Here is a 21,758-nt window from a genome sequence, read left to right as displayed (position 1 = left end):
CTTCAAAACATTGTAATTATACCTGAATTCACCACTTCCTCAGGAAGTTCATGTCACATGCGAATCACCCTCTTTGAAACAAATTTGTCTCATGTTTTTAAATCTCTCTCCTCTCACCTTAAAAATGCACCCCCTAGTCTTGAAAGATCCCACCCTAGGGAAGAGACAGCTGCTATTAAGTGTGTCTTTACTTCTCATTATTTCATAAACTTCTATCAGATTACCTCTCAATCTCCTACGCTCCAGTGGAAGAACTTCCAACCTATCTAGCCTATCTTTAGAACTCAAACGTTCTATACCCAGTAACATCCTGGTAAATCTCCTCTGAACCCCACCATCTTGAGAATATCCTTCCTATAACTGGGCTACCAGAACCAGACACAGTATTCCAGAAGAGGCCTCATCAATGTCCAGTACAATCTTAACATGACTTTCCAATTCCTATACTCAAAGGGACTGAGCAATGAAGGCAAGCGTGGCAAAAACATTTTTTACCCACCCTGTTTATATGTGACACAAATTTCAAAGAATTATTACCCGCACCACGAGGTTCCTCCGTTCTACAAGACCACCCAAGCTCACCATTAATTATACAAGCCTACACTTGTTTGCTGGACCAAAATGTAATACCTCGCATTTATCCAGACTGAGCTCCAACTGCCTTTTTTCAGTTCATTGACCCCATTTAATCAAGATCTCTTTCTAATCTTAGAAAACCTTCTTCACTTCCACTATGCCACTGATTTTGGTGTTGTCCAAAAATTTATTAACCATGTCATATTCTCATCCAAATCATTCATATAAATGACAAACAAGAGACCCAGAATCGATCCCCGTGGAATACCACTGACAGGTGTCCAACCTAAAAAACAACCCTTCACCAATACTCTATCTTCTGCCATTAAGCCAATTATGGATACAATTAGCAAGCTCAGCCTGAATCCCATGTGATCTAACTTTACTAATTAGTCTACCATGTGGAACCTTGTTGCAGGCATCAAGCTAGAACTGGATTCATTTGAGAAAAAGATCCGATTACACACGGAAGGTGAGCACAGGGTTGTGGGTGGCTGGCTGGGATTGCTGAAGGACATACTGTATAGAAAAGGTGAAGTCATTTTCATGTAGAATTTCTTTCATATTAAGTAGTTAACTTACTAACAGAAATTGAAAAAAAGCTTGTTTAGATTACAGCTCAAAAGTGGCCAATGAGCCCGACCAGTCTCTGGTGTTTATTCTTCAGGTAAACCGTATCCAAGTCTCATGCACATGCCCTTTGCCCATCTATCTCACTTGCTCCAATCACTAACTCAAATGAATCCAACAGCTTTGACCCTTCAGAACGGAGATGAGGAATTTCTTCAGTTAGACAGTGGTGAACCTGAGGAACTTGTTGCCACAGGAGGCTAAGTCATTGAGTCTCTTTAGGTCAAAAATGGATAAGTTCTTTAATGGTAAGGGGATCAAGGGTTATGAGGAGGAGAAGGCAGGAGAGTGGGGTTGAGAAACATATCAGCCATAATCAAATGGCAGAGCAGACTTGATGGGCCAGATAGCCTAATTTCCTCTTAAAAATGACTGAACTATACACAGACCTTAACCTATTGTAAGTACATGGATCCTGCCTATCAGTAGAGATGTTGCAGGTCATCAACATTTTCAATGCACCAGTCATTCTGTATTTCTCTTAAAAGCTACTAGAACATGTGTTTACACAGTTTGAGAGGCATTATCTTGGTTGTTGACAGTGGGACTTCTAGAGGGCTTTTTCCTGTGATGATGGGGGATGCTTTCAACTTTCTCATCAAATTAGTCTTGATGCCTGAATTTGCAGCATTCCTGGACATTGCTGAAGTCTTGAAGATTTGACTATGGAACTGTCTGAATTAATTTTACAAATCATTTGTGGAGAAACATCAAAATATGGGTTGTTATCATGTGTTGTATGGCATGTTGTTTAAGCTTTTAAGGAGCTTAACATCCAGCTTTGACCATGCTTGACAAGATAATTATCAATTATTTGGCTGTCTCTTTGCCACCTCTTATCCTTGTCTGAGTAGCATGAAGTCAAGGCTATGAGCAGATTAAGGATTATAACCACCTGCACAGCTGTAACAATCACTTTGTTCACTTCTCAATGACAAAGAATTTGGTTACATGTCTATGGGTGACACTTTACAATTAAACAAAGGAAGTTGATTATATTGGTGTAAAGGTATATCCTACTGTCCTCATTGTCTTGGCTGCAGAAATGAAGAGGATCCAAGACATCAAGGTAACTTGACTGTTGCAGTAAAAGTGAGTACAAGATGTTTTTCTGCATTTGCCACTTACTAGTAACAATATTCAGTACTTATCCACTATTGCTGTGCATTTAGTAAGTATGGTGGGCTGAGTCTGATCATGTGATATAGTGATGACATCGCCAGCCATTCTGAGTGGGAAACACCTTAGTCTAACTTTGCTGCCTATAGAGTGAACCGCTCCTTAATAAAACTCCTGCTGTTTAATGCTTCAGCCTCTTCATCTTTTTTGGAACTTAATGATTTATCATTTTTTTTTCCAATAAATTCCAGCCAAATTATATTATAGATCTACAGAAAAATAATGTTTACGGTCCTGATAAATACAGTGCTCTATCTCATGCATTAAAGATGATTAATAGCAAGTAGTCAATTCTTATCAACTTAGTAGAACACTCCTTATCACCAGTTGAAGCATCAATGTAAGTACTGTGGAATGAAGGAAAAATAGACTGTGTTTCTGGTGATATTTTTCCACTGAGTACAATAACATGTATTTTAACAAATAAAACAGGAAATAATTGTGATCAGTGCATTGATTGTAACCAGGTCAGTCAAATGGATGTCCAAAAATGTGAGCTCTCTGACTGAAGCAATTACTCTGATCCAATCAGGGAGCCCTAGCTGACATACAGTTGAGTGCTGAAAATGTGTTGCTGGAAAAGCGCAGCAGGTCAGGCAGCATCCAAGGAACAGGAAATTCGACATTTTGGGCATAAACCCTTCATCAGGAATGGGCTGATGAAGGGCTTATGCCCAAAATGTCGAATTTCCTGTTCCTTGGATGCTGCCTGACCTGCTGCGCTTTTCCAGCAACACATTTTCAGCTCTGATCTCCAGCATCTGCAGACCTCACTGTCTCCATAAACAGTTGAATGTCAGGGATACCAACTCTTGTGGCTGACTCAGTAAAAGATACAGGTACACAATCCTTTATCCGAAATGCTCGGGTCCAACTGGTTTTCGGAATTCAGAACTTTTCGAATTTCAGAATAAAGGACAGTTTAATGGTGAAATTTTTAAAAATCTTACCGGAGGAGGAGACACGCTGAGTAAAATGGACCTTGAGAGAGAATTGAGGCCTGCTGTATGGACTTGGGTTAACTGTTTGCATGCCAAACAACCTTGTTAATGAAAAAAAACTTCACAAAAACATCTTCAGATTTGGAGCTTTTCAGATTTCAGAATTTCGGATAAAGATTGTCTACCTGTAGTGCTATAGTCAAAGATATGCATTTGTAAATAAAGGGTGACTGATGATGGGCTATTGGCACCTAAAGAGTTATCTCAATCAGCATTATTGCACAAATGTACATCAGTGTGCACTCTCATACTATATGCCCCTTCTGTTACTTTAAGTGAGTGCTGTATATTTTATAAAAGCAAAATAGTTGATGCTGTAATAAATTCAGGAAGTACTGGAGATACTCAGTAGGTCTGGGGAAATAGAACTAGTTTAGACTTTGAGTCAAACATGACTCTTCTTCAATGACTGACTTATGAGCATGTCTCAATTTATTCATCCACATATTTTGTGCCTCCCTTTTAAAATGTTATTATAATGGGAACATCAGAAATGTTATGGGTCTGCTAATGGCTTTCTTCCACTAACTGAGTGAAGTAATAACTGAGCACCTTCTCAGGATTAAATGGATTAACATGAAAGTAAATGACAGGTGCATTTTTATTAAGGACCAGGGAGATGTGCTCTTTCCATTCCAATTCCCTGGGTCCCCACACAAAATTTTTCCAACAATAGTAACAACCAATCAACAATAATCATTTGCCTCATCAATAAGGTATTTTCCGTGCCTGGGATTTGTGGTGCAGATTGCAGAGAAGTGGCACTTGTAGTTTATTTCATACTTTAAAGACTAGTACAAAATTTATATACAGTAAAGATGTCTTGAATTTGTGAATGCAGCACATATAAGAATTTGTATATAATTATATTTTTCAGCTCCTTAATTTACTGTTTAAAGTATTAAGAATTCCAAAGTATGAACCAACTATTGCAACACATTGTGTATAACGTTCCATGCAGTAAAATGGAGTCCCTCAAGATGATAATTGTGATGGTTTAATCTCGACAAACTATTAACTGTAGTGATGCCTCATAGGTTAAGTTAAACCAGTAGCCAAAAGGCTAACTTCTATCTAATAATCAGAAATACAGCATTACTCAAAATGGGGTCAGAGGCATTCATTTCAATAGTCTGTTCAAGTTTCTTTGCAGTAAGATTGAAAAATTATGAAAATATAACTGAAAATATTTGTCATTTCCTGAGGAAAGCAACTGGTCTGAGAAAATACATGGTTTAATTAACCCAATAATTATGCTATTACAGCTTCTGCTGGATTGAACAGCTCTGATTGGACAAGTGTGGTAAACAGTGGATTTCTGCCACAATTACATTAGGTGATCAGAGAATCCCCATGAAATTTCAGTTTCTTAATCTAGCTGAAGGAATTTGATGCCAATGATACTCACAGTTTAGTTAGATTGTTCAGTCCTTTAAATGCTCGACCAGAAATTGTTGCAATTTCATTGTTTCTAAGGTTTCTAAAAGAAAATGCAATGTCATTAATTTGAAACATTAAATCAACAAATGGAGCTGCAACCAAAGTAATGAGAATTAGATGACACGGGATTTGAAATAGCTCTAGGTCTAAAACAATAAGAGCTCGATCAAATAAAGTATGTTTGTAGATTCATTCAGCAATATGTTCACTTTTCAAAGTAGTATGCATATTCTTTCTTCCTTTTACATTATCCCATGGCTTTCCATAGAGACATTGCTCTCTGATCTCGATTAAGGTTGCCATACAGTCAGTCGCTAGAGGTTCCTTTCCTCTGGGCCTATTGAAGAATATGGTAGCATTGACTTTATTCTTCCCTCTTCATAGGTTGGCTGAGGTGATGAACTCATTTTTGGAGAATTCAAGGGTTATCCTTCTCTTACATAAAGCAGCAGTTGGTTGGTGATCCTTCTACACCAATATGCTCAAAACGTTTGAATTGCTTTCAATAATCTATCTGGATTCTTTGATGTTTTGCCAAGTTTTCTAATCTATATCAGCAGAATATTCAGAGATTAAAATAATTTAGTAAAAATTTCATGTTAAAATATTAATAGCATCTGAATTATTCAAATTTATAGCTGATTTCAATTAAATGCCAACATAGGATCCCATGTACCCAATTACTTCTCATTCAATCCCATTTGCTAATCTAATCAATCCTATTTGCTAAGCAAAAATTTGCACTTAACCAGCCCTTTGAGGTTTGCTAATAGGTCGGACATATTCCTGGAGTATATCAAGTCATACGATATTTGATGCAATCTACAAATATAATTGTATTTATTTAATGACTTGATATCAAATTATAAATAACTTGTGAAAATTCTAAGCCACACAGTTTAGTAGTGGTCATTCACCAAAGCTAGATTATACAAGATGATAACTGCCAAATAGATTACTGCTTGAACCCTGATTAAAAACAAAGCACTAAACTCTTTTATTTAGAATCATTGCAACATTGAGGGGACATCAGTTCTGAAGAGACGTTAGTTGACCCCGTACTCTTCCAAGTACCAAAAATGTCACCAAATAGACTATCAACCTCTCTGGCCAATGACTTTAGAAATATTCATAACAATGAAATAAATACAAACTTTGGATTTTCTAATTTTATTCAGTTTTAATACATAAAACTGAAGCAAAAGCAAAATACTGCAGATCTGAAATAAAAAGTATAAAAAAGCTAGCAAGATTCAGCACATGAGGAACCATCTGCCGAGTTATCTCTCAGCTAAAATGCAATATTCCTTTAAGGGACATACTCATGGTGTCAGTACCACATCGTCATGTGACCAGATGGCATAAATGTCTACCTCCACCTGAGAGTCTTCTCTCGGCTGAGGGAAATGCAGCACAGCTTACATTCAAAATGTTTAGTTTCAGCTCAGACATACAAGTGCCTATGATTGTTATATATGCAGAGAGCAGGGGTCGTAATGAAAGTCTACGGAACACTTTCCTTCTTTGATACCCCTGTCTTGTTTTGTTACTGGAGCTATCATGAGTACTACCATAAGTAATATCTTGCTAAAAAGCCTATCATTGTAGATTTAGAAAATCGTGAGGGTAGAACAGATCTGAGTTAACAGTGGTGGCTGTTTATAACGAAATGAGTCCTGGCTCGCATGGATCACATTAGCATGTGTGGAGACAAACATTGTTAATGTTTCAGCTTGATGACCTACAATATTATAGACTCTAGAACTTTAATAACTGTTCGTGGATTGAATAAATCAACAAATATAAACTTACACATGGAAAGCAGCAGTAATTACTGTCTAGAATGAGCCATTAAGAGACAAAGACAAGCTGTTGCATAGAGACTGAAAGCAATTAGCCATGTGTGGCAAAGTAAGGAGTTGAGTTTACATTGACAAAATTGCTGTGACATCTGCTTGATAACTAGATACCTCATGTCACAAGGGTAAATGATTACCCTGCTAAAGAATTGAAAGAATAAAAGACAGGTTGTATCTTCAGACAGTTCAGGCCAAATATAATAAGGAACAAAGAAGTTACTTCTGATAAGGAAGCAAGCTGCAGTCTCAAGGACCGGAGAGTAATCAATATTTTGGATGAAAAGACCCTAAAGAATCATTAATATCACATCATTCGTAGAATGAATAAGCGTATAAGAATCGAACACAAGAACTCCCCCTTTAGTAGAACTTCGGTGAACCACTCTGCATAAGATTAAACCCTGTATGCATCCAGACATAGACACTGTTGGTTGGAATTGTAGCTAAATTTCCCCTGTAAACAGGTAATAGCTAAGTTGAGTTGCGAGGTTTACTTGAGGGGTCTAATTTTGGTTCCTGCATGCTATAAAGTTTAAATTATTGTTTCACTGCTTGATTGTGAGATTTCTTAATAAATAGCAGAATTAAAGGTAACTTGTGGTGGTTTATCCACAACAGACATTTCATCAGAACTGAGATAAAAATATAATAGGTTTTAAAGCAAGTGGAAAGGCTGGGGCTGGGGAGAAGCAGGACAAATAAATGGGAAGATCTGTGATAGGGTAGAGACTGGGGAGACCAAATAGCAAAATATTTCATGATGCAGTAGCCAGAGTGTGGAAATAGCTATAGTAAAGAAAAAAAGTTTGTATCCAATACTTCATTTAAAAAAAACTACAGTGAAAGGAGAAAGAAACATAATGAAGAACAACCAACAAAACAAAAAGGGAGAAGAAAAAGCAAAGGGAAAAAAATGGAATCATAAAACTAAAACTATCAAACTTGACTCTAGAGGCTGTAGAATGAGAAGGTCCTGTTCTGATTTGAGATTCAGTGGAACACTGTAGCAGGCCATGGACAGAAAATTAGAATGGCAGCAAAGTGGAGAATTAAGATGACAAGCAACTGGAAGCTTAGGGTAATGCTTGAGGACAGAATAGAGCTATTTCATGAAACAATCATCATCAAGAAGAGACTACATTATGAACAAAGGATATACGTTACTAAATTGAGAGAAATACAAAGAAATTTGTGGCTCACCTGTGAGGATTGTGTGAGCCCTTGGGCAGTGAGAAAGCAAAGGTGAAAGAACAAGTGAAGTACCTTCTCATCTGATTGGAGAGATGCTGTGGGAAGAGAGCGGCTGTTATGACTGACTGAGATGTGGACAAAGGTGTTGTGGAGAAAATATTCCCAAGGAATGCTAAAAACAGAGGAGATATGTTTTGTGGTTGCATCATGCTGGAGGTGGTGGATGTGACAGAGGATGATCCACTGAATACAGAGACCGGTGGGGTGGAAAGCAGGAATCCTTTCATGGATCTGGGAGGGAAACGGGTGAGATCATAGGTGCATGAAATGGTCAGGCCCAATGAACCATGCTGGATGGGAATCCTCGGTTTAGGATAAAGATGCCAAAAGCGCTGGTGTTGAAGATTGCAACAGAGATGGAGAAATTGAAAGCATGAATGGAATCTTTACAGGAAGCATTGGAAGTGTAGTGTAGTCAAGGTGGCTATGAGAGTCAGTGGTTTTGAAGTGAACAACTTTTAACTCCACTCTGCTCCTACAAATAAAATGAATAGCTATCAGTACCCAGATGTTTCCCACCTATGCCTGTCTTTTTGTGGAATATGTGGAATCTTTATTATACCAGTTCTATTCACGCCCCCTCTCTCACACTTTTTCTGGTACCTTGACAACTGTCCATATCCTCTTCTGCTCCTGCCATGAACTGTAAAAGTTAATTGATTTTGGTTCTAATTTTCACTCTTTGCCTGATCTACCTCTTCCTTTAGCTGACTTCTCTGCCTTTGTTTCTGGAGATAGTTTATCTATAATAATTGATTCCCCTTAGAGCCCTGTGTGACCTACTTAAACTCCTTCTGAAAATGTTAAGAGTGCCTCCATTTTGAGATGCTCTCATTCTCATCTTTTGTACTGAATAGTTCCCCACTGGACTGCTGTCAGTCCAGTGTAACGGGGCCACATATAGCTTGGGAACCTACCAGTCCTCAATTGGACAGTAGCCTCTAAACTGACTGTCTCTTTTGAAGCTGTGGAGTTTCGGGATCTGAAAATTAACCTGATTCTGATCCTAAATTGTAAACAATTTCATTAAGATTTTGTCCAATGCTATAGAGGTGGAAGGAGGAATTTTGGGATCAAGCATTTATTGGCTAGAAAACTCCGGTTGGGTTAGAACAGAATGCCAACAGTCTAGCTCAGCATGAGACATTAGCTGGGGGAGGAGATGGAACCAGTTGGTATGAAGTTTGGTATGCTGTAGAAAAGGTGGGAAGATGGTAGTTTCAGTTTTCCAAAATGAAACTGGACAAAATTTTAGTTCAGGGAAGTCTGAATTTCAAAATAGAAGCATTTGAGTATGGTAGAGGAGAATTGGAATTTAAAAGTATATATGTGGGGCCAGCCGCAAGCCTACTCCAAGGGTCAATGGGTAGATCAAGTTAAAAAGAGCATTAAGCTGTCTGTGGGAGAACTTGAGCAAAATTGACTCTAAACTGTGTGGAAGTCATTTTTGTCACAAAGCAATTTTTGCAGGAAAATGTAGCCTGCTAGCCATACTGTTGTTTGAGTCCTGGCTGAGGAATATTGTTTTGATAGCCTGATCTTGCAGGTGCAGGCTGTCTCTGCTTCTCAGGCCATGAGATAGTTCTGCTTCATAGAATGATGCATTGTTTCACTCTGTCCCTTATTGATTGTTCTAGTCTAGCTGAACCTGCAGTATATGATAATGTTCAGTTTTGTAGACGTTAAGAAATATAGACCTCGACCATGTATGTGAACCTTACGACTGCCCCTGGTTGTGTAATTAATGGGCAGTGGGTTTGTGTTTTACTATATAACTTGTAACATTCTGTATTTCATTGGAATTGCATCAGACCTCTTCTCCGAACGTGGATGTAATTCCCCATGGCCATGAATAAAAGCTAGTTAATTGCTCAAGGTCTCCTCTCCTGACTACTTTGTTTGAAACAATTCGGCATAAGAGATCGTGTTGTGGCTGTTCAGGACATTGGTTAGGCCGCTTTTGGAATATTGCATGCAATTCTGGTCTCCTTTCCATGGAAAGGATGTTATGAAACCTGAAAGTGTTAGCATTGTTAGTGTCCCTATATCTGAAAGATTGTAGCAATTGAAGTTGGCTGCTCGTTCCCATCTTCTTCAGGGCACTTGGAGTCATACCTGGCACAAAATAAAATGCTTGTGGTGGTTGGAGGTCAGTTCATCTCGGCTCCAGGACACCTCTGCAGGAGTTCCTCAGTGCAATGTCCATAGTTCAATGATCTTCCTTGGAGATGTTCATTGACCACAGTTTAGTTTAATTTTCAGCACCATTCATGGCTTCTCTGAAACTGAGCTGGTTCATGCCCAAATGCAGCAAGACCTGGGCAATGCCCATATTTGAGCTGTGCTGAAAATGTGTTGCTGGAAAAGTGCAGGAGGTCAGGCACATCCAAGGAGCAGGAGAATCGACATTTCAGGCATGAGCTCTTCTTCAGGAAGGGCTCCTTGGATGCTGCCTGACCTGCTGCGCTTTTCCAGCAACACATTTTCAGCTCTGATCTCCAGCATCTGCATTCCTCACTTTCTCCATATTTGAGCTGTCACATGGCAAGAAACATTTTGTGCCAAACAAGTGCCAGGCAATGACCATCTTCAATAAGAGAGAATCTAACCATTGTATTTTGATACTCAATGACATTACCATCACTGAATCCCCCACTATGAACAGCCTGGGGGTAACCATTGACCAGAAACTGGATTAGACTTGCCAAATAAATGCAGTTGCTACAAGAGGAGATCAGAGGCTAGGAATCCTACAGTGAATAATTCACCTGATTCCTCAAAGCCTATCCATCAATCATAACACAAGTCAGGAGTGTGATGCAAACCTTGCCTGGATGGATGCAGCTCCAACAATACTCAAGAAGCTTAGCACTATCCAGGACAGAACAGCCGACTCTATTGGCACCACATGTATTAACATCCACTCCTAAAACTCAGTATCAGCATTGTGTATCATCTACGAGATACAATGCAAGAATTCACCAAGGTTCCTTAGATACCACCTTCCAAACTCTCAAACACTTCCATCTAGAAGGACAAGGAAGGTAGCTGCCTGGGAAGATACCTACCTGCAAGTTTCCCTCCAAGGCACTCACCACCCTGACTTGGAACTAAATTGCCATTCCTTGACTATTGTTGGGTAAAACCATGGAATTCCCTCCCTAATGGCATTGTGGATCTACAAATGGATTGCAGCAGTTCAAAAAGGTAGCTCAACACCAGCTTCTCAGGGCAACTTGGGTTGGACAATAAATGCTGGCCCAGCCTCATCCCTTGAATGAATTTTTAGAAAAGGATCTCTTGCTGCACTGTGTTGTTCAATATGTTAATATTAACAGATCTGTTAAGTTTAGAAACTAGCATTCCAGCAGAGCACCATGTCTCTTGTTGCTGCTGTGGCGTATACTTGCAGTTCTGCACCCTCTACGACTCCAACCTGATTCAGCTTGTGTATGGCTCTGTATTATACAAAATAGTTTTAGGTGGGTTGGAGCAGAACTCATTGGGAACCTGAATCAAACAATGTTCTCCAGTTACTATAATCTTCCCTCCTTTAATTTTGTAGTACTATCATCCTAAGATACTACGTTATGCTGGGAATGGTTCAATTATTTAACATGCAACATTATACTATAGATGTTAACCTGTCAAATTTCAGTTGTGAAATTTCAGAAACTTTTTTGTTGGTAACATAGTTTGGTGTAATTTACGGGTGAAATTGTGAGTAATTATTCATCTGAACTGTTCCGTATGGTAGGGGCCCATTCTCTTATCATTTTAAAGTGTTCAAAAAGTCCACTTTCAACACAGGCCCCTAGGCAACAACACAGACCGAACTGATTTTGTCTGTCTCCAATGTTTCCACAATCAGTTCCACACTGGGCTGTGCACTTAAAACAAAGGTTTTGGGTGAAATGCTTACTGACATTTTAGGCTTAGTCTACTATCAATCTTTTGACAACTTTCACCAATGTTTACAAACACTGTGTTCACAAACACTGGAAAGATTTTATTTAAAATTAAACTTGTTGCCATTTGAGGACCTCATTCCACCACTGTTGCAATTTTGGAAAGTGGAAGGGGTGGGTCAGTCCAGCAGTTTAAATTGTGCATGCTAAAAGGTTAGAGTTGCTGGCCGATCAAGTTCAGGACTTTCTGATCCCTAGGAAAAAAAAGTCCACCTCTCTTTACTAAAGCTATTCCAGCAATTTATCACTAGCATCCAGACTCAGTAAAATTCTAGCTTGGCAGGCAGGAAAGTGGATAAACTGCATTGCAATGTACTTGTGGCTGCTGTAATTTCAACAGAAATTGAAAAAATTGAGGACATGGCAAATTATGGATGGATTTAATGGGAGTTAAATATCTTGTTTTAAATTAATTATTGGGTTTCATTCAATTTTCCAATGGTCAATTTGAGAAGGAATAGAACCATGCATAACCATAAAATGTCCCAATAACAACCCTGCTGCCTGGTGAAAGTGAAGTTGTAATACTTGCCATCATTACATAGTAAAATTGGCAGCAGCTTCTGCATGTGCAGGTATTGTTAAATGCAGAAATCTACAGGTTACTTTCATAATTATCTTGTTCCTTCACAGATTGCTCTGTTGTAGTCTCTGCCACTGGAACCTCCACAGAAATCGCGACAGGACTTTAACTTTGGATAATTATCTATTAGTCTCACATTAAAGGCAGATGAAGGAAGTCGGGCATATGTAATCAAGAATAAGTTTCTAATAGTGTACTAAATGCTAATTATAGTTGAACAGTGCCCTGCTTGGAAAAAAATCAAGTTTACAAATTTGAGGCCATTCTCCCTTCAAAAGAAAATTATTGGTGGCAATTAAAAACATTTTTTAGTTAAAGTTTTTATTTATGTCACTTCCTCAATTCCATGTATGTGTCCCAACCTTTTATTTTCCTTCCTGAAATTGAAATATAATTTATGACTGAGCTTTTTTACTTTCTGCTTTGAGACTGTCTCATTGAGATTCTTCAATATGATTGTTTGAAGAGCCTCCCTGTACTAGTCCTGCTCATTTTCTCTGCAGATGCTTTGCAGTGAAATGTACTGAATTAAATAACTATATACTTTTAATCCATTCACTGGATGTGAGCATTGCTGACTAGGCCTACAATTATTGCCCCTACCTACCTGCCCAGAGAGCAGTTATGAGTCAAACACATTGCTGTGTCTGAAGTGACATCCAGGCCAGAAGAGGTAACGACAGCGGTTTCCTTCCTAAAGGACATTGGAAAAAACTCGCCTGTTCATTAATGATTGACAACAGTTTCATGGTCATTATTAGACTGGGTTCCAGACTTTATTGAATTCATATCCTACTCTTTGCCAAACACCAGTCCATGGGATATCATCTGGGTCTCTGGATTATTAGTCACTGTCAATACTACAGGACCCTCCCTCCCCTTCATGTGAGGCAAACGGTACAATCTGTTCCTTCAGTGCTCCTAGCAAAATCTGAACTAATGATTCCCAAAAGTAATCACAGCCAAAGCATATATAATAGTTTTTTTTAGTCTTGTGCATACTTACATCTCTCGAAGGTCTTGATAGTTGGTAAAGCAATCAGCATGAAGTTTTCTTAGCCTATTGACTGGCAGTCTCCTGAATCAGAGAAAGAAATGAAGTGAAGGCACATTGGGTAGAATTTTGGTTAGTCCCAGGAGTGGGAAGGCTGGTGGGTGATGAAACTTAATTGTGTGGAAGGACAAAAATAAGCTTCTGGATGGGATGGAGTGAAATTACAAAGCTCTCAGAAGTTTTAAAATTGATAAAGTTTCTCAAGAGCAAGTGCCAGGAAGCCATTTTTTGGATATATCTATATCAACACATAGGGTTGTTGGAAATATCCCATCCCCTAAATTCCTTTAACTGCTGTGAAAATTCAATTGTGCCAGTGCCAACCAGAGTAAAGTTGCCTCCAGCATAGAATGGACAGAACCTATGAGGAGTCAGAGGCTAGGTCCCTTCCATTCACTGGCAAGCTTCTCAGCACCAAACGTGGGAAAGAACACTCTGCCATTGAAGCAACACTGAGCAGGACTATTCTGAAAGGACATGAAAGGAAGTCAGCTACTGGAGGAGCTAGGAGGAAGATCATGGAAAAAATAGCCATTTGCTGGTGGAAGTGGGGTTGAAGAGAAGGCTGCAAAAGTGTAGTGGAAGAAGTTGAGGTGGAGAAAAATAGGCTTCAGGAGGTACACAGAGGAAGGAAACAAACAGGATGAGGAGAGAGTGGCTGCGAGAATGGAAAGAGGTGGTGGCTGTAAGGTTGAGGGCATGGCTGCAAAGGTGACAGGGCAGGCCACCGGGGGAAGAGGATGAGAATACAAGTGAGGGAGGGAAAGGGAAGCTGCTTGAAAGGTTTAAAACTTTAAAATCAGGAAATACTGAATTAGCCAGGAAATTTTAAATCACCGATGCCTGCACTCATTCAATCGGGATGGGACTATTCGCCACCACTGATTAGCCACTACCCTTTCACCGCCTAGGACGATTCGCCACTGCAAGTGTTTGTAACTCAGTTTTATGTATAAACCAATAAAATGATATTTATTTCACCTTTTTCTTAATCAATATGTACTATGTTGTTGTATAAATAAAGGACACTGAAGTATGAAAGAACAGGCGGGAGGGAAAAACAATCACTACATATACATGTTTTCCGGTGGCGAGTAGTCTCCAGAGGTCAAATGACCCTAATGGAGAAGCACTGGTGGAGAACTGGCAGTGGCTAATCAGCGTCAGCGAATGTGCTGCGACGAATCGTCACCAACCCCATTCAATATGGAGAAAAACATTGTCAATTGTTCAACTCAAATCTGACACTCATATCTGAGATGCAGTAAAAAGGATAATAACTAATAAGTTAAATCTTCCAGCTTACACAATGAAAATGCTTTAACTCTGACCTCAGTACTCTGTGGAAGATGATGGCTTAGAAGGGTTCTTAAAAAAATCTTATTTTAAAAAAATAGACATTTGTTGCCAACTTATCACTGTTGTCTGATCTGAATTGCTGTTATGGACAGATTGTGACTTTTAAAACAAATCTCCTTACCATTTTCTCCATTTCTCAAGAAGAAGATTGCAATTTAAGTTTTCCCTTTGTTTTAACAGTGAGGGCGTATTTCTGCCATTCCCTCTGATATGGAGGATTCTGGCTTTGTAGGAACCCCAACAACAATGTGGTAAATTAAATCAGAAGTAAGGTTTATTCCACACTCTTCATATAATCCCTACAGCATGGAACCAGGCCACTCAGCCCATCAAGTCCACATAGACCTCTGAAGAGTATCCCACTCAGACCTACTCCCTTACACTATCCTATTGCCAATCCACCTAACCTGCATATCTTTGGACTATTGGAGGAAACTGGAGCAAATCCACACAGACACAGGGAGAATGTGCAAACTCCACATGGACAGTCACCAAGGGTGGAATTGAACCCAGGACCCTGGTGTGGTTAGGCAGTAATTGAGCCATCATACCACCCTCCGATGCAGGAGAATGCTTCACAACACAGACAGACTTATGCACCATAAACAAAAGGATAAAGAAATTTTTCAATTAGTAAGAATTTCAGGTAGAAAACATATATGAATTAGTTTTCAGTTTTCAAAACCAGTTAACATCATTCTTGTTTTTAAGATGGATCCAAAGTTCAAGTTTACAATCTGAAATCCCTTCGTGAGGATAGCCGAAGATCTAGCCAGCAGTTGGACAGTTGTTGGCAGTTTCTTTCCTTTAAAAATCTCTTCAAAAGTCTTCTGAAGAGGTGTAGATATGAAACGTGACTTTTGCCTCACCATTTGGATGAAAGAAATTTTTACTCACAGAAGACACCCATGTTGGCTGCTTTTTACAGGCTTGAAGATGATCCTTTGTCCTGGATTTAAGAGTATTAATATTGCCAGTAGATGCTGTATGAAACTGCACTGGCCCCTAATCCAATGGTTATTTCAAAATTACATAATTAAAAAGGATTCAGTAATGTGGGAGTCATGTAACCAAGCCATCTACAGGGGAGAAGCAGCTACCATTGAGACAAAGGCTCACACTGTAGATAGCCAACTGTCTACAGCCCATTTCAGAGGTTAAATGTCATCAAGCCTTAGAGTTATTAAAGCACAAAAAGAGACCCTTTGGCCCACTGTATCCATGCTGGTCATCAAACATCCATCAGTAAGAATCCAATTTTCCAGCACTTGACCTGAATGCTTGTACTCTGGCATTTCAAGTGCTCATCTAAATAGTTCTTAAAAATCTGGAGTCGTCCAACCTCTACCATCCTTTTTATCAGTCAGCTCCAGATACCCTCAAACTTCTGGGTTAAACAATTTTTGCTCAAATCCCCTGTACATTGCTATGACTCTAAACCTGCTGCTCCTTACCCCAAACTGTACTCCCTGGCTACTGACCCTCTACCAAGGAGAATAGCTTCTTCCTTTCTACCCTGTCCATGTCCCTCAGAGCTGTGTACACTCCAACCAGATCCCTTTCAGTCTTCACTGCTTTAAGGAAAACAGTCTATCTGGTCTTTCTTCAAGGTTGAATTGCTCCAGCCTTGGCAAAGTCGTAGTGAATCTCTTCTAACGTTAGGCCATAGCTGGCAAATCGTGAACACATCATTTTGTAAGATCAACATTACTTTCAATTCTATCATAAAGGACTTTTTTCTTATAACATTATAAATAGTATTCTAGACCCACCAAGAGATACGTAGCGTATTGATTATCTGGCTGATGTTGACTTCTGAGAAGGTTCTGGAACTTAATGCTAAATTCAGTCAAATGGCTGTCACAGCTACCTTTACTGGGCTGTTTAATGTGTTTTAAAATAGTCCCCAAATATATGGATAGAGAGACATAATCAAAAATGTTTTCACTCAATCTGTGACACAACTGAAATACTGTTATATGTAGGAAATTAAGATATTTCTTGTGTGCAGCTTTAATTTTAATGGTTGTTCATAATGATTGAGGATATTGATGAATTTATCTAATTCTACTTCTGTGAATTCAAACAACCAGATGTCTATACAAGTACAGAAGGTAATTTTGTCACATGATGGTATCATCCAATTATTGACTTAATGAGAATGAAAAAGGGGTCCTTGAAAATCAAAAAGTAGCCACCAAAATATAGTCATTGCAAATGGTGTCAATTTTACTTTGAGGCCTTTTTTTTATTTTCAGGGTTTATGTTTCATTTTTCAGAGGCTCCTTTTGTTCACTAGCTCATTTTATAGATGATTTAAGCATGTAGTAACAATGTCTTCTGTACTTATGTTGATGTATAGTGTATTTCTAGTTGCGCAAAACCAACATAAGAATGAATCAATATCTTCAATAATTAAAAATGATCCATCAAATTTAAAGCCACAAAAGATCAGAAAAGAGTTAATTTCATTGGCAGTGATATTTAAATTAACATATGACAAAATGCTTAAGTCAGCAACAAACATTTATTTCATAAGCACTGACACACACTTTCATGGCAAAAAATAGTCACTAGCCAAAGTCCAAAGACTGGTGAAGTCATAGCTTCCACTATTTATGCACAAAACTGGAATATTCTAACTAGGCAGTTGCTACCATTTTACTGCATCATAGATCTTAACCTCAAATTCAGATTTAAAAATTAACACAATGTTCATTATAATAGCACCCACTACATGTGACCCACATGTAATATCTTCAGAACCTAAATCTAGGGATTTTACATCCATTTGTATTTTACATCTGTTGCCTCAATGATTTTACTTTTCCAGAAGCTCCCAATTAGTTGATTATTTCTTTATGTACAGAAATTAAAGTTGTCTATCTTCTCCCCCATCCTTTGCAAATCCCCTACCACATTGCCTTTTCAAGCCTCTTTCCCTCGCTTCTTTTCAGGCTGCTCATCAAAGGCCATGACAGGAACAGCTCCAGCAGCCCTGACCTGGCAGCAACCTGGCACACAGGTTGATCATGCTGTTAAGAAGGCCTACTGTGTGTTAGGTTTTATTGGTACAGGGATGTTGCAACTATACAAAATGTTACTGCAGCCACACTTGGAATATTGTGTACAGTTCTGGTCGTCCATTAGAGAAAAGATGCGGATGCATTCGAAAAGGTGCAGAGAAGATTTATCAGAATGTTGCCTGGTCTGGAGGGAAGGTCTTATGAGGAAAGGCTTGACAGACTTGGGTCTGTTCTCACTGGAAAGAAAAAGGCTAAGTGTGGATTTGATAGAGACATACAAGATGATCAGAGTATTAGATAGGGTAGACAGTGAAAGTCTTTTTTCCTAGGATGATGAAGTCAGCTTGTACAAGGGGGCATAGCTACCAGTTGATGAAGGACTGGTTGTCAAAGGTGAAGATGTTGTGATTGAATGGTCATTGCTTGTAGCAAATTGCCTGGCTTTTAGGACAATACCATACAACCTTGTTACAGTAGACACTGCAAGACATGTCAGAGTGTTGACATGGACACCACTACATTACATGTGGGGACATCTCCCACCACGTACGTGGCAGATACACATGTGACTCAGACAATGTTGTCTATCTCATGCTGCAGGCAAGGATGCCCTGAAACATGGTACATTGGTAAAACCAAACAGAGGCTACGGCAACAGATGAATGGACACCGCACAACAATCAACAGACAGGAGTATTCCCTCCCAGCAGTCGGAGAACACTTCAAGGGTCCAGCACATTCGACCTCGGACCTTCAGGAGTCCATCCTCCAAGGCGGACTTTAGGACAGGTAACAACGAAAAGTGGCCCAGCAGAGGCTGATAACAAGTTCGGCACCCATGGGGATGGCCTCAACCGGGACCTTGGGTTCATGTCACACTACAGGTGACCCCACTACACTACTCTCACAACACACACCCTCTCATAGACTTAAACCCCTTTTATACTCAGACTTACACACATACACACAGCCTCTCACAGACACAGTGATCCCCATGAGCCCACCCAACGAACCCGAACAGTCATCACCGGGATCTGTAGAGGATCGACCAAAGAAGGAGTCAACTTGGACCCCAGCGGAGGACCGCTGCCCTGAGCTTGACAGGTGTGATCAAACTGTTAGGAAATATATAAATGCCAGATTCATCAGCCGTACCCATGAGTGACAGCAGAACATCAAATCACAACACAATGCCATCCATGCTCTCAAAACCAATCACAACATGTCATCAATCCAGCAGATAAAGGAGGAGCCATCGTCAAGCGGAATAGAACAGATTACTGCAAGGAAGTGTACCGACAACTGAACAACCAGGAACACTACTGATGACTACCAGCCGATCCGACCAAACAGCACACCCATGAACTAAACACATTGATCAGGACATTGGACCCAGTTCTTCAGAATTCCCTACGCGTACTCATCCCACGTACTTCTCATGTAGGTGACTTCTACTATCTTCCGAAGATGCACAAAGCCAATACAACAGGACATCCCATCATATCAGGCAATGGTACCCTATGTGAGAACCTCTCTGGCTATGTCGAAGGCATATTAAAACCCTTTGTAAAGGGGATCTCCAGCTTCGGTCATGACTCTAAAGATTTCTTACAGAAACTCAGCAACCATGGACCAATCAAACTGGGAACATTCCTCTGACACAATGGAGGTTTCAGCGCTCTACACCACCATACGGGCGGCACGGTGGCACAGCAGTTAGCACTGCTGCCTCACAGCACCTGAGACCCGGGTTCAATTCCCGACTCAGGCGACAGACTGTGTGGAGTTTGCACATTCTCCCCGTGTCTGCGTGGGTTTCCTCCGAGTGCTCCGGTTTCCTCCCACAGTCCAAAGATGTGCGGGTCAGGTGAATTGGCCATGCTAAATTGCCCGTAGTGTTAGGTAATGGGGTAAATGTAGGGGTATAGGTGGGTTGCGCTTCGGCGGGTCGGTGTGGACTTGTTGGGCCGAAGGGCCTGTTTCCACACGGTAAGTAATCTAATTTAATCATCCCCCACAACAGTGGCATCGCGGCAACAGCCTCAGTTCCCAACACCAACAACTGCCAATCTCCAAACACCATCCTACAACTCATCCGCTTTATCATTGATCATGTCTTCACCTTTGATAACCAGTTCTTCATCAAGACACATGGAACAGCCATGGGGACCAAATGTGCACCCCAATATGCCAATATTTTCATGCACAGGTTCAAACAAGACTTCTTCTCTACGCAGGACTTCCAATGAACACTATATACCAGGTACATTGATGACATTTTCTTCCTCTGGGCCCACGGAGAGGAGTCACTGAAAAAACTACACAGTGATATCAACATGTTTCATCCCACCATCAAACTCACCATGGACTACTCTCTACTATCTGTCTCATTCTTGGACACATGCAGCTCCATCAAGGATGGGCACCTCAGCACCTCACTCTACCACAAACCCATGGATAACCACACTTCTCCAGCTTCCACCCAAAACATATTAAAACAGCCATCCCCTATGGACAAGCCCTATGCTCTCACAGGATCTGTTCAGATGAGGAGGAACATGAAGGGCAGTTGGAAGTACTCAGGGATGCCCGCAGAAGAACAGGGTATGACGCTCAACTCATCGAACGCCAGTTCCAATGTGCCACAGTGAGGAACTGTAATGACCTCCTCAGGAGACAGACAGGAGCTGCAACCATCAAGATACCCTTCGTTGTCTAGTATTTCCCAGGAGCCGAAAAACTATGCCATGTTCTTCGTGGCTTGCAACACATCATCAATGAGGATGAGCACTTTGCCAAGACCTTCCCCAAACCTCCCCTTCTCACCTTTTAAACAGCCATCAAACTCAAACAGATCACTGTTCGTAGCAAACTGCACAGCTTTCAGGACAATACCATGCAACCTTATCACAGTAGACACTGCAAGACCTGTTAGTGTATTGACATGGATACCACCATTACGGGTGGGGACACCTCCCACCATGTATGTGGGAGGTACTCATGCGACTCAGCCAATGTTGTCTATCTCATATGCAGCAGGCAAGGATGCCCTGAAGCATGGTACATTGGCGAGACCAAACACAGGCTACTGCAATGGATGAATGGACACCACTGAACAATCAACATACAGGAGTGTTCCCTCTCAATCGGAGAACACTTTAGCGGTCCAGAACATTCAACCTCTGGTCTTCAGGTGTCCGTCCTCCAAGGCAGACTTCGGGACAGGCAACAATGAAAAATGGCCGAGCAGAGGATGGTCGCCAAGTTCGGTATCCACAGGGATAGCCTCAACTGGGACCTTTGGGTTCATGGCACACTACAAATGACTCCATTGCATTACACACAGACACAGACACAGATGGAGACATACATACTACACACAAGTTTGTGGGGTGAATTTGTACTTGCAGAATTACATTTTACTTTGCTCAAAAACTGCATGAATCCATGTAAGATTTTGTAAATCATTTGTTTCGATGAGAATCAGTCTGACCATTGTGGCACAGACAGCCTTACAGGGTGCTAACACCTTCATCACCTTATCTGGGCCGACATGACACCAATTGTTAAAGTTCACTTGGGAATGTAACTTTTTAAAAAAAAGTTTTGCGATTTACATATGAAAGAACTGAAACCAACATGGTCCTTCTAAAAGATGAGACTTAACAAACAATCCAGGACTTTTTCAACATATAATTTCAGTTACATCACACTGTAAACTTTTGCTATAAATTCTGAGTCTTACAATCTTACTCTCCACCTGATGAAAGAGGAGCACTCCAAACACTCATGCTTCCAAATAAACCTGTTGGACTATAACCTGGTGTTGTGT

At 40.2% G+C, this 21,758-nt stretch overlaps 1 protein-coding gene across 1 annotated transcript in view; it reads right to left on the bottom strand.

The window, feature by feature from the left end:
• Positions 1-21,758, bottom strand: part of rxfp1 (relaxin family peptide receptor 1) — a 169,503-nt gene that overhangs the window by 71,079 nt on the left and 76,666 nt on the right. The window contains 2 exon segments of the mRNA XM_060851437.1: positions 4,795-4,866; positions 13,494-13,565. Coding sequence (XP_060707420.1) covers positions 4,795-4,866; positions 13,494-13,565 — 144 coding nt within the window.

The sequence above is a fragment of the Hemiscyllium ocellatum genome, chromosome 36 (genome assembly GCF_020745735.1).
Source record: "Hemiscyllium ocellatum isolate sHemOce1 chromosome 36, sHemOce1.pat.X.cur, whole genome shotgun sequence".
In the NCBI taxonomy this organism is placed as follows: Eukaryota; Metazoa; Chordata; class Chondrichthyes; order Orectolobiformes; family Hemiscylliidae; genus Hemiscyllium; species Hemiscyllium ocellatum.
Note: the sequence above shows the minus strand (reverse complement) of the source record. Positions and strands in the feature narration are given on the sequence as shown.